Source organism: Rhinatrema bivittatum, chromosome 3, assembly GCF_901001135.1.
Source record: "Rhinatrema bivittatum chromosome 3, aRhiBiv1.1, whole genome shotgun sequence".
NCBI lineage: Eukaryota > Metazoa > Chordata > Amphibia > Gymnophiona > Rhinatrematidae > Rhinatrema > Rhinatrema bivittatum.
The window spans coordinates 532803119-532815881 of record NC_042617.1 but is presented as its reverse complement, the minus strand read 5'-3'; the positions used below and the strand labels follow the sequence as shown (position 1 = coordinate 532815881).

General features: G+C 44.3%; 1 protein-coding gene across 5 annotated transcripts in view; it reads right to left on the bottom strand.

The window, feature by feature from the left end:
- The window catches only part of LOC115088241 (sterile alpha motif domain-containing protein 12-like), a 98527-nt gene that overhangs the window by 25494 nt on the left and 60270 nt on the right, over positions 1–12763 (bottom strand). For 2 of the 5 annotated variants that reach the window (XM_029596323.1, XM_029596324.1), the window contains exon 5: positions 11843–11925. The exons of the other annotated variants lie outside the window; for them this stretch is intronic. In XM_029596323.1, coding sequence (XP_029452183.1) covers positions 11843–11925 — 83 coding nt within the window. The remainder of the gene's footprint in view (positions 1–11842; positions 11926–12763) is intronic. 5 annotated transcript variants of the gene reach the window in all.

The window sequence follows — 12763 nt, the reverse complement described above, 5'->3', positions numbered from 1 at the left end:
GACATTCCTCACTGTTAAAAATGGTTATTCATAGGCCTAATCCTTTTTTATAAAATTCAGAAAAAGTTAGTCTTTATCTTTTTTAAAAGATAAAATTTTAGTCATTGTTCAAATATGAAAATTGAATCTTAACCATTTGCTTCTGTATTTCTCAGCTATGTGTTAATTTATAGCATATGAAGAAGTATTGATTCCTGAATCTGCTCTTTAAAGAAGAAAACGAAGGAAATTGCATTATTTATTGGTAGTTCTTCATTACCTCCACCAATGAAGTATAGCTCTTAGGGATTTGGTTAATGCACATTATTACCTTGTACCTGATGAGGTGTATCAGGAGGAAAGATGTTAATGGGATTTTAAGTCTAACTCGGTGACAATATACAAACACACACACACACACACACACACACCTGGCTTTACAAACCAGGATAAATGGATATTGTTTATCATCAGTTGATGCTTCCTATTTCAGGAAAACACTCTAAGCAAAAGAGTATACACATTTCTGAGTATTTCATCCATATAGGTGAAATGTTTCATAATTATTAGGGATGTGTTTTTGTGTGAAATTACATTGTCTGTGACATTTCATGGCATGTTTTAAATTAAACAAGCAGAAATAAACAAAATTTAGGCGTAGATTTTCAAAGGGTTACGCGCGTAATATACGCGCGTAACCCTTTAAAACCCCCCCCCCCCCCCCGCGCGCGCCAAGCCTATTTTGCATAGGCTTGGCGGCGCGCACAAGCCCTGGGTCGCGCGTATGTCTCGGAGCTTTGAAAAAGGGGCAGGAAGGGGGCGGGGAGGCGGTCCCGAGTCCTCTGGCACAGCGGCTGTGCCAGGGGATGGCGTACCAGCAGCCGGCTGGCAGGCGTAACTTAGACAACAAAGGTAGGGGGGGGGGGATTTAGGTAGGGTTGGGGGGTGGGAGCAAAAGGAAAGTTCCCTAGAACATAAGAAAATGCCATACTGGGTCAGACCAAGGGTCCATCAAGCCCAGCATCCTGTTTCCAACAGTGGCCAATCCAGGCCATAAGAACCTGGCAAGTACCCAAAAACTAAGTCTATTCCATGTTACCATAGCTAATGGCAGTGGCTATTCTCTAAGTGAACTTCCCTCCGAGGCCACTCCGATTTCGGAGGGAACAGGGAAAGCCATCGGGCCTCCTCTAGGGCTCGGCTTGTGCAAGGTGCACAAGTGTGCACCTCCTTGCATGTGCCGACCCTGGATTTTATAACATGCGCGCGGTAGCGCGCGCATGTTATAAAATTGGGTGTACATTTGGGCGTACCGGGTAGCGCACACAAATGTACCCCGCGCGCGGTCCTCTAAAAATCTGCCCCACAGTGTTTTATATCTGTTTTCTGTGTACACTATTTGTTTATTTAGAAAGGTTTTCTTACCTGCCACTTCAAAATGTTTGGAGCAAATAGGATGTTTGTCAAGGTTATCGGCGTACACTAACTCAGAAGATCTCTGAAGACCCTCCTGTCCCAGTCCCAGCCCCCCCCCCCCCTTCTCCTGGAGGCATCCAGAGTTTCCCAGAAAAGGTTATAGTGTAAAAAAAAAACCTATTACAGGTCCCACTCCAATCCCTCCCCTTTGTTTAAAAAAAAAAAAAAAAAAAAAAAGGCCTGCTCTGCTCTCCCCCAGGACTGGTTCCCCCCTTTTTGCCCACCCTAGCTCATCCTCTCAACCCCTTCTCCCCAGACTTCCAAATTTGACTTGGTGGTCTAGTGAGGGTCTGGAATGATCTCTATGTTCCAGACCCGGCAGCCGCCATTTTAAAATGGTGCCAGCCAGTCCTTTGCCTCCTACCATAATCACAAGGCTACTGGCATCATTTTTATTTTATTTTTCCTGGGAATTTCAATGTTATAACAAAAAATAATCAGTAGAAAAATGATTTTTCCATTGATTTTTCTCCTATTTCTTATAACAGTCATTTTCCACTGCTTTTATTTTTGTTATAACATTGAAATTCTCAGGAAAAATAACAATCTTAAAGCTGTATCAACGGGGAGTTGCTGAGCGGAGAGGAGAGAGACCTCGGCCGGAGAGGAGTTCTGCTGCTGGCGCCTTGATGGCTTGTTAAACGCCACCTGACATCCCTCGGAACAGCGGCGGGTTCTGGACCCGGAAGGAGACGCCCAGTGACGTCAGCAGCCTGCGTCTGCCTTTAAAAAGATCTGCAGACGCGGGAAACCCCGGGAGTTGCTGAGCGGAGAGGAGAGAGACCTCGGCCGGAGAGGAGTTCTGCTGCTGGCGCCTTGATGGCTTGTTAAACGCCACCTGACATCCCTCGGAACAGCGGCGGGTTCTGGACCCGGAAGGAGACGCCCAGTGACGTCAGCAGCCTGCGTCTGCCTTTAAAAAGATCTACAGACGGCGCGTCGTCGCAGTCGGCGCGCTACCTAAGCCGCGCGCTCCGTAAGGGGCGCGCGGCTTTGACCGGCTTAGACCGGCGAAGGCGAAGAAGGCGCCCAGGACTTTATTTCCAGGACATCGGAACCTCCGGTACCTCTTCAGCCGTACATTGCCTTGTTACAGAAGTGTGAGTAACCCTATATTCATTGACTTTAACCTTGTTTCACTACAATGCCTCATACTAAAAGAAAGGGAAAGGTCAAGCAGGAGTCCTCAATACCAGCGAGACCTATCCCTATTCAGTCAGTGATTACCGGTTTTTACTCACCGTCGGCATGTTTAACCCCTGAGAAGCCTATTATAGAGGTAGACAAGGAGCAAGTGTCCCCTCTATCAGGCGAAGTCAGTCTAAGTCCAGGGGCTCCATCAATGCCGGCTCCCCCCCAGTTTACTGCTTATACCTTGGAGTCAGGCTCACATACCTTACGGAAGTCGTTGGTAGTAGGGGGCCCAAATGAGGAGGCTCCAGGGATAATGTCAGTACAAGAAAGCGAGCTTGGTGAAGCAGCTGATACATCTAAATTGGGAGAGTTTAAAGTCGGTGGGAAAATCAAATGGAATAGATGGGAGTCCAAACGTTCCTGGGGAGAGTACTACACCTCCTAACCTAGGGAACACTGACAGACAAGAACTTGAAGGGAACTTTTTGTCATCATCAACCCCAATTGCTAAACCTGTAAACCCTAAGAAAGTTTCCTTAGAAATGCTATGGCAAGCTATAACTGGTTTACAAGAAAATATTGCTAATTTGAATATCAACATAAAAGAGATGCAGAATGTTATATTAAATATCAATCCTTTGGTTACCAATAACAGTGCAACGTTGGTAAAGGTGGAAGAAGAATTAAACTCGATTAAGAATGTACAGTTTAATATCATTAAAGGAGAGAATGTAATGGCTAAGAAAGTAGAAAATCTAGAAAATGTAGTCCGCTATCAAAATCTTAGAATTGTCAACTTTCCTAAGTGTAGATTAATGTCATCTAAAGAACAACTGAGAAATTACTTTATGAATGTTCTTTCAATAACATCTGAAAACCTACCTTTAATATCCAATGCGTATTTTATAGGACAGAATAGCCAAAGTAGCAATGTGAATGTAAATCAAGAAATAGCGTTAAATGTCACCGATCTATTAGAGACATCTCTCAGTGCCCAGGTAGAGAGTAGGGGAACTTTGTTAGTTAAATTTTCTCAGTCAGAAGACAGAGATAAAATTCTCAAACAGTTTATGTTAAATAGAACCTCTCTCTACCTGGGCCAGAAGATATGGATTTATCCAGACATAGCGAGAGAAACTCAAACTAGGAGGAAAAAGTTTATTGTACTAGCAAATCTTGCTAAAACTTTTGGGATCCGCACCATCATAAGGTTTCCATGTAAGTGCATAATGTGGGTGAATGATAAAAAGTATATATATTATGAACCACAGGATTTAGAAAAGTTCTTAGAAGGTCAGAGGGCTCAGGTAGAAAGAGATGGGAATTCTAGTCAGGATACTTTTGGACTTTAATGTTTAGTCGACATACTTCTGTTAATTTTGTTTCTAAAACTATTTTCAAAAAAGTTCTTGCTTATAGTGGCTCCCCAGAATTTGTTTGGTAACTGGAAGAAGGTGATTAAGGTATGATTATTAGACATTTAAGTTGTAATTATGATAACCTTTTCTTCCTCAAAAATAATTTTCATTGTATGAACATTATTGAAATGTATTTTGATTTTATTTTGTGAATTAAAATCATAAATAAAGGAAAAAAAAAAAAAAAGCTGTATCAACTGAACCATAAATCACCTTAGTCACATGTTTGGAACACTTCTCTACTTCGTTAATTAAAGACGTGAATTTTCCTGAGCCTCTTGTTGTAAAGTCTAAGAAAACTCCTTAATCTTTTTCAAGATGTTATATAAATACTGTACCATTTGCAGTTGATGAGCCACAATGTATGCTTCTAGCATAGCTGTAATAAACTTTCAATGGTATCCAATAATTTGGAGTCCTTCCCTGGGAAACACCTGAAAAAGATTTTTGGGTTTTTTTCTCTTTTCATTGCAGATTCCACTAGTATAGATATAGTCATGAGGTAGCTGCATTCTAGTATGTCAAGGACATGGTTATTCTCTGTTTTATATCAATATTCTTTGTTTTATATCAATATCCTTTGCCACTGGAACATATGCATGGGAACCATTTTCATTTGTTTTGTTGGCTGAATAAATCCATGTACACCCTAGAATTTTTATAGTTGCTGAGAATTTTCCACTCATGAAAAGGGTATATTTTCTGACGATCTTTGAAGAACTGCTGGATAGGTCATGTCTTCAGCCAGTTCTAGTGAAGAATCTGATGGCAATTTGAAAGAAGGAAAAGAACCTGAATGATCCGAGTATCCTGATCCTTCAAAATCAGAAATACCTACTAGCAAATCATTAGGTGCAGTTCTCTGCAATGATGATAAAGAAGCAGCAGATTTTTTCTGGACAAACCCTCTGATAGGGAGTAATAGGGGATGGGAACTAATCTCCAGTGCATGCCTTTCCAAAATGAGTATGTGTGGTGTCTAATTAATGAGGGGTAAAGCATGTTTGGATTATTTTTAATGGATATATTGACTATATACATTTAAGATAGAGTCCCTGCATAAGAATTAATGTTTTTGTAAAATTTGAAAACAATTGGAAATAAAAGATATATTGGCATGAATAATTGCCTTAGATCCTCTGACTTTGGATATAGTATCTAATGAGTTTTCAGAGGATATGCAGTTGTATGTTTACCATATAATGTTCTTCACAAAAGAGCATCTCAATCCATTTTGGTGCCTGAATCTGACACCTTGTCGGTTTGAGCATGCTCAGAAATTCCATTGCTATCTCTGAAATAAAATGATTCCTTCATATAGACTTTGATCTGATTTTGTGAAAAGTTATGATACCTGATACATCTAAGCAAATTTCTTTTTCACAACTCATTTTGGAAAGGCATGCACTGGAGATTAGTTCCCATCCCCTATTACTCCCTATCAGAGGGTTTGTCCAGAAAAATCTACTGCTTCTTTATCATCATTGTAGAGAACTGCACCTAATGATTTGCTATAAGGGGTAAAGCATGTTTGGATTATTTTTAATGGATATATTGACTGTATACATTTAAGATGGAGTCCCTGCATAAGAATTAATGTTTTTGTAAAATTTGAAAACAATTGGAAATAAAAGATATATTGGCATGAATAATTGAATTAGACCGTCTGACTATGTGAAGAACAGCCATTTCCACTCCAAGAAGATTTTTGGCACTGTAGTAGGCTTCGGCTTCAATAGAATTAACAGTATTGATGTCGATACCGAGGGCTCTGAAGGTCTCTGCACTACTGATTTGGCATTGTTTGTATGGCGCCAATGCAGTCTACGTCATGGCTTTGTGATTTTCTTTAAATACCTGCCTTTAGGCCTTTTTACTTGCAATCAGAAAAACTGAGCTTTAAAAATTGATTTCAGCATATTCTATTACCTTACAGCACTGTTGATGGGCCAGGAATGGATGACTGAGATGTCCGGGTAACCTTTCTATGGCAAGAAGGTCTTTCGCTTACACCCGGTTTGCTGATACCCCAGATTTTGATTAATATGCAATAGACTTGACACATTTTCATCCACTTGAGCGTGGTATAAACTATCGCCTTTTTGGATTTACACTGTGCCTATTTTTGTGTGGTTTATTGATATCTAGGACAGCTTTTGTGGGCTTTGTGGTTTTAGAATGTCTTATTACACTACATCATGCAGCACCAGTCTGAAGTGGGAGAAATACCTGAATGGAGTAAAGTTCTCTCACCAAGTCTTGCTAGTACCTTCACATGGTGACCTTGTATACAACATAATGACTAAATTTCAGCAAGGGGAGCACTATTATTAAAGTATGACATGAAAGAAAAATTATTCTGACTGCATGATGCCCAAGATATAATGGTGTAAACCCCTGCCCAGCACAAGGGGTAATTATGGTAGTAGTGATAATATAGATCTTTTAGGCGTAGATAATGTTGCGATGTGGCCCGTGGCTAGAGCCACGAGCCACCTCTTACCTCCGTCGTCACCGCCCCATGGCCCGGCAAGGCTGCAGCCTGACGTCCCTCGCGGCCCGGAGGCCTCTATCTTCGCTGCTCCCGCAGCCATCGACGCTACGAATCCCCACGGCCCGGCCGCCATCTTGCCGACATGACCACCATCTTGCCGGCATGGCAGGAGCTGTGCCAGGCCTCTCCAACATGGCTTGGAGGCCGCTGAAGCTGGGACCTGTTCGGCTGTGCCACCCCTGGAACCTTCCTATGAGGCTGATGCTGCCACCAACGTGGGGCCTGCCCTGAGGCCCTTCTCCGGCTTCCCTCGCTCTCCTGCTACAGCGGCAGCATGGCCGCTGTCCAAGGTCCTGCTACAGCTCCTCCTAGGGGGCAGGCCCATGGCTCTCTTCTCTATTTAAAGGGACAGTGAGGGTGCGGCCCCTGGGTTTCCTCCCGCAAGCTCCTCCCAGGGAGTTGCCTCCTTAGCCCTGCAAAAGGGCTCAGTTACCATTCAGTCTTCGCCTTGGAATTGGGTTGTTCTACAGCTCCTTCTTCAGTGCTTGCTCCGGATCCCATGTCCTGATTGACCTCACCCTGGGAATACCGTTCCATCCGGCGTCCGCTTCTGTGGTGGCTGGGACCCAGGTCTGAAAGAACACTCGCTCAGGTAAATCCCTCGTCTCCTGTTCCAAGTGCCTTCAGTTCCAGCGTCCTTGTGTCTTCAGTGTCTCCTATGTCTCCAGTTCCCTCGTCTCTCCTTCCAAGGTAGTACCCCCAGACTGTCTTCTTGGTACTGACCTTTTGCCTGTTCTTTGACCATTCTTGCCTGCCGCCTGCCCGGACCTCTGCCTGTTCTTGGACCTTGTCTGATCACCACCTGGAACCTGACCTTTGCCTGAGTGACTATCCACGGACTGACCTCTGGTATCCGACCCTCACCTTAGCTAACTATTCTGGACTGATCTCTTGGTACTGACCCCTGCATTCCATATGGACTCTTCTTGCTGGCCTCCCGTGACCTCTGGCCTACCTCCTTGAACAACGACCACGCACCCTGGTGGTAGTGGGCACTCCTCTGAACTGTTTCTTCTGAGATCCTGCGAGGCCCACCTGAGACCATCTCCTCCTGTACGCCGCTTCCTGGTGGCAGGCGCCCTCCAGGTCTGACCGGAGGGCCATACCAACCCTGCCCCAGGCCAAGGGTCCACTTCATGCACAACAGATAACAATCCTGGTCCACGTATAGGCCATGGTGTTAATGCTGAATCTTATATTATGTCTGGGTTGCATACTTTTTACAAAATTGGCAAATTAATTCCCTCAAATGGAAAAACAGATGGAACACAGAAAAGCAAAGAGTGGCTTAACATAATGATTTTGGTCTTATTTATATATACAGTATGGGGCAGATTTTAAAACCTGCGCACGGGTGTAGATTTGTTCGTGCAACCCGGCGCGAACAAATCTACACCCGATTTTATAACATGCCGCGCACATGTTATAAAATCCAGGGTCGGCGCATGCAAGGGGGTGCACAATTGTGCAACTTGCGTGCGCCGAGCCGCGCAGTCTGCCTCCGTTCCCTCCGAGGCCGCTCCGAGGTTCGGTCAGGCTCTGTCCCCGGGGGCAGTTCCCCCTCTTCTAGGGGCTCTGTTTCCTCTTCAGAGTTGTCCGTGTCCCCATAGGTGGGGCTTCTGGGCGGTGGAAACCTTTGTCTAGGCCTCAAGAGACTGGGGCATAAAGGTCTTCTGGCGGAATATGTGGCTGATCAGCCAGAGGTTCCGTTTGCATGTGAACAAAGGTGTGTAGCCCTTTGAAGAACTCCACCCATGAGATAGACGCTGGATCCAAGCTGAGGGGTGTTGGGTCCCTGGGAGTCCCCATCCGCGGGGGTGTCCTGCTGGGATTTGCTAGGTCCGGGGTACCCACTGAGGAGCTATTACTCGGCCCTGGGTGGGACTGGCCCTGGGCTGGATCTCCCAGGGCCTCCTTGCACTGAGCGCACAGGGCATTGGCCTCCTCGCTTTGTGCGGCTCTGATATGGCATGCTGGGCAGAGGTCTTGAGCCTTTATCTCCGTTTCTGGGGGTGCCATGGTTGTCGGCGCGTAAACCCTTATGTGCTCTGGTGCGTCTAAGATGTGCGTGTGGGTTGTGCGCCCAAGTCATGGATATGCGCTCAGCCCGGTAGGCGTGCGATATGCGTATATCTTGTGCGCATGGCCCTTGTGCGTGTAACTTATGCGCACAAGGATTTGTTTGTTTTATTACTCAAGCACTTAATCCTTAACTGCCAACACAGCTTGTCCTTTGCTCCCCTTTATCTTTCCCTTCACATTCTTTTTCACAGATTATTTCTTTCGTGCCCTAGGCGTTCTCATGCTCTTCCTGTGACTCATTTGTTTGTTATGTTCCATCTTGATTCTGCTGATGTTTGTGGTGTCCTTGCAAAACTAGTTCATGCTAGTTTTCTTCCTCAGAGCTTGGTGTTATCTCTGGTATTTTTTCCATCAGCATATTCTACAGATTATATGCGTGTAACTTTATGCGCACATGTAATTTATGTGCCTAAGTAGTCTTGTGCGCCCGGATCGAGACGATGAACGGAGCGGCAAATAGGGCCAAGATGGGGACGGCGACCATGCGGGCAATATGGCGACCACCTCGGAGGGTCTCCATGTGGGAACTAACCGAGGCCTGTCTCCATGTGGGAACTAACCGGGGCCTGTCTCTGCTAGGGCGGATCAACCCAGCGGCACTGGTCCCGGCCGGCGACCTGTGCGACTCCTCGTACCTCAGAGACCGGAGTCAACGCTGAAGATTTCTACCTTACCTTGTCTTCGGCACTTCCTGGTTTCGTTCCAAGCGGTCTCCAGCTGTGGGGGGAGAGGGAAAATACCTTCACCGCCACGCTTGAGGGTGCACCCGATGCCTCTCAGCCGCGCCCAGGATCGGGGGTTAGGTGCTCGCTGCGAATCGGCCGCCGGACCGAGGCTCACCTCCGAGGGACCACGGAAATCACCTTGGGAAATCACCTGAGGGTATCACCGCAGGAGAGTGGGGCTAGTCTTCAGAGGTTGGTTTTTCTTCAATTTTGGGTTTTCTTCATTGAATTGGTTCTAACGCTGCAAGAGCATGCAGATAGTCCCCAACTGCTATGGAGACGGAAAATACTGAAGAGCTGCACTTCCTGCAGGGGTATATGTACTAGGGCTGATGTCAGATTGAAATCTGATCCGTCTCCAACTGCTATCATTGGTCCTGAATCCATCTGCTACACGCTAGGAAAATCTTTATTAAACAATATTACAAATTATTCCATAAAGAAAAGATTGCAAAGCCATCATAAGGACAATGATGAAATGCAACCTCATATACAGTCTTTTAACAGTATCTGAACAAAACAATAGTCATTTGTACATGTAACAATCCCCTCCCATTTCCACACCCCACTCAAACAAACCCTAGTTAACCCAAAATATGTTCCCCAAAAATCTTAGTCCAGATGTCTTTTTTTCTGGTACATCCAGACACCAGGAGACCTTATAACCATATAACCAATATAAACAAGCACCTCCCCCCTAACCCAACCATACCTTCCCACCCAAATATGTTGCCCAGTCTTTAAATCCTTAAACCTAACCCTTCTCTAAGGAAAGAAAGACTTGCCCTTGAAATTTACAGTGTGTGGCAAGAAAATGCAAATAAAAATCAGATTAAATGAACCCAGTGACCTGAAGGCTTTTATGGTGCCCCAGGTTCTGCTCAGCCTACATACTGCAGAGGAAAAGTGGAGAACAAAAAGTAATCCGTGCTATTCATGTGGGGCTTAAAAAAAATACACCCAAAAATTAAGACCTGGCTGAGACACTGAGGAGAACCTCTGACCCAACGCAGCACAGTTTCAGATGGAATCCCACTTTCCCGCTTGGAGCCAGTGTAGCTAGGGCTGGTGCAAAAGCACTAGCCGCCTTAGTTGAACTTTATAGCCTTGTATTACCACCTGGGCCTACCCTCCCCACATGCATTAAAAAAAAGTATGCATTTATAACATATTTTACATATAAAAAAGGACAGACTACAGTTTTCTGGGGTAAAAACATCGCTTTCAACATAGATATATTATATTTACATATGCTGCTGTGGTGCCAAATCAGAAAACCCTGCATAAAAAAAACCCAAACATCTGGAACTCATATGGCAGGAGTGGCTCACTCCAGTTCTCAAGAGCCACAAACAGGTCTGTTTTTCAGGATTTCCATAATAAATATTCTTGAGATGTTTGCATATAGTTCAGGCAGTGCATGCAAATCTATCTTGTGCATGTTCATTATGGATAACCTGAAAACCAAACTTGTTTGTGGCTCTTGAGGAGTGGAGTTGGCAGTTCCTGCCATATGTTATTAGGTCTATTTGACCACACCTTTGGTACGGGCAGGCTCTTGGAAAGCCATCAGTAAACTAAATTACATTTACAATATAGTAAACTTCCATACCAAAACAGCACTAAATGCCAACACTCAGGCAATAGCAATTCAACCTATAAAAAGGCAACACTGCAAATGTTACACCAGGCCCTAGAACATTAACACACCTCCTATTGGGAAAAGAGAACAAGCCGAACTGTGAAAGATCCCTATGCAGAAACTACATGCTAGCAGAATACATCACCTCAGTCACACATACAGAACACAGACGCTCGCCAAATACAGAATAGAGAGACCATAAAGTATAAATAGAAATATCTAAAACTGAAGTGGAAACCACAAGACCAAGAAAATAGATACTATGCAGTGCAACAACAGAAAAACAGAATCACCACCATCCCTCATAAGATTAAACAATAAAATCAAGAAATATAAAAATCATAATAGTAAAACCATACTAATAAAAAGAATGTTATAAAAGCTAATGAACATAATATCCTATTAAAACATTTTTTTAAAAGTTCCTAAACACAATAAAATATTTCAAAACAGCAGACACATCAAGTAAAAAAAAAAATAAGGATAAAAAAAAATCTCGTGCTCCATACCTGGGAACGTTTGATTCCAGTCATCCTGAGATTATCCTGCATTAGTCGGGGGGGGGCACAGACTTTCTCATCTCTTTCATATATACACACACTAACACGTGATCACTCATATGTTCATTGACACATAACTCAGGTTCTTTAGTGAACCCCCACCCTCGCAGGGGTTTCCTTGGTAACAGGAAACACCTGCAACAGGAGGGGGTGGGATTATTTCAGAGCCTCTGCACTGCTGACTTACAGATAGGCCCCACAGTTACCTTCAATACTTTGCCCTTCTTCAGCTACACCACAGCCTCTCTTACAAGCCATTATTTGATTCCCACCTGAGTGACTCCACTGAGCGAGTGAAAGGGGAGGCCACAGGAGTGCTTCCTAGCAACACCTCTGCTGAAGTATGGTGTGGAATCTGAGAAAGAAGCAGGGGAACAGACCCAGGGAGCCATTACCACCACTGCCACTGCAAGAAAATCAAAGTCAGTAGGGCCAGCAAGTAGAGACCCTCAGGGGAGGCTCCTTCTGGTAAGAAACTGCTGGCACCTGGTATTCGTTGCAATGGCTCTGCCGGCATGGGGCCACTGTGACCAACATCTGTCACATGACTGGCTTGACCAGCCTACAGGGGATGCCTGAAACCCTGATAGGCCAATTTGCCCCTGCTGAGATCCTCCAATCAGGGTTTATTTGAAGTTTCTTCCCCTCACCTGGCACACCTTACAGGGACCTGGGTGTGGGTTTTTTATACACCACAAGTCCATTATTATGGAGTACGTTAACTGATGCCTTGTGGACTACAACATACAAGTATTTAAGAAGGCACCAAAAACAGTGTTTAAGATGGACTTTGAGCAGTCCGAATAACATTATAATATAATTATAATAGCATTAGTAGCTAAGACACCTCTCATTGGTGGATTTCTCACAGAATTGATAAAAAGGTTTTTCTGGTGTGTTTATAGTAGCTCTTTCCTTGTGTCAACAGGCAGTTCCTCTCCTGGTTTGATGCACATATTAAGTAACATCAGTGTCTGGATGTTCATTTATTTGTATTTACATTTTCTGAGTGTTATTTTTGTAATATGTCCCACCCCAAACCCTGGAGAGTGTGGGACATATTAAATAAATACTCAAGGACCCATGACAGTTGACAGACAACAGAATTTAATGGCAAAATTAAGAGAAAGATAAATTTACATGGACCCCTGAAAGGATATAGTGTACTGCTATATTTAGGCCACAGACCCTAT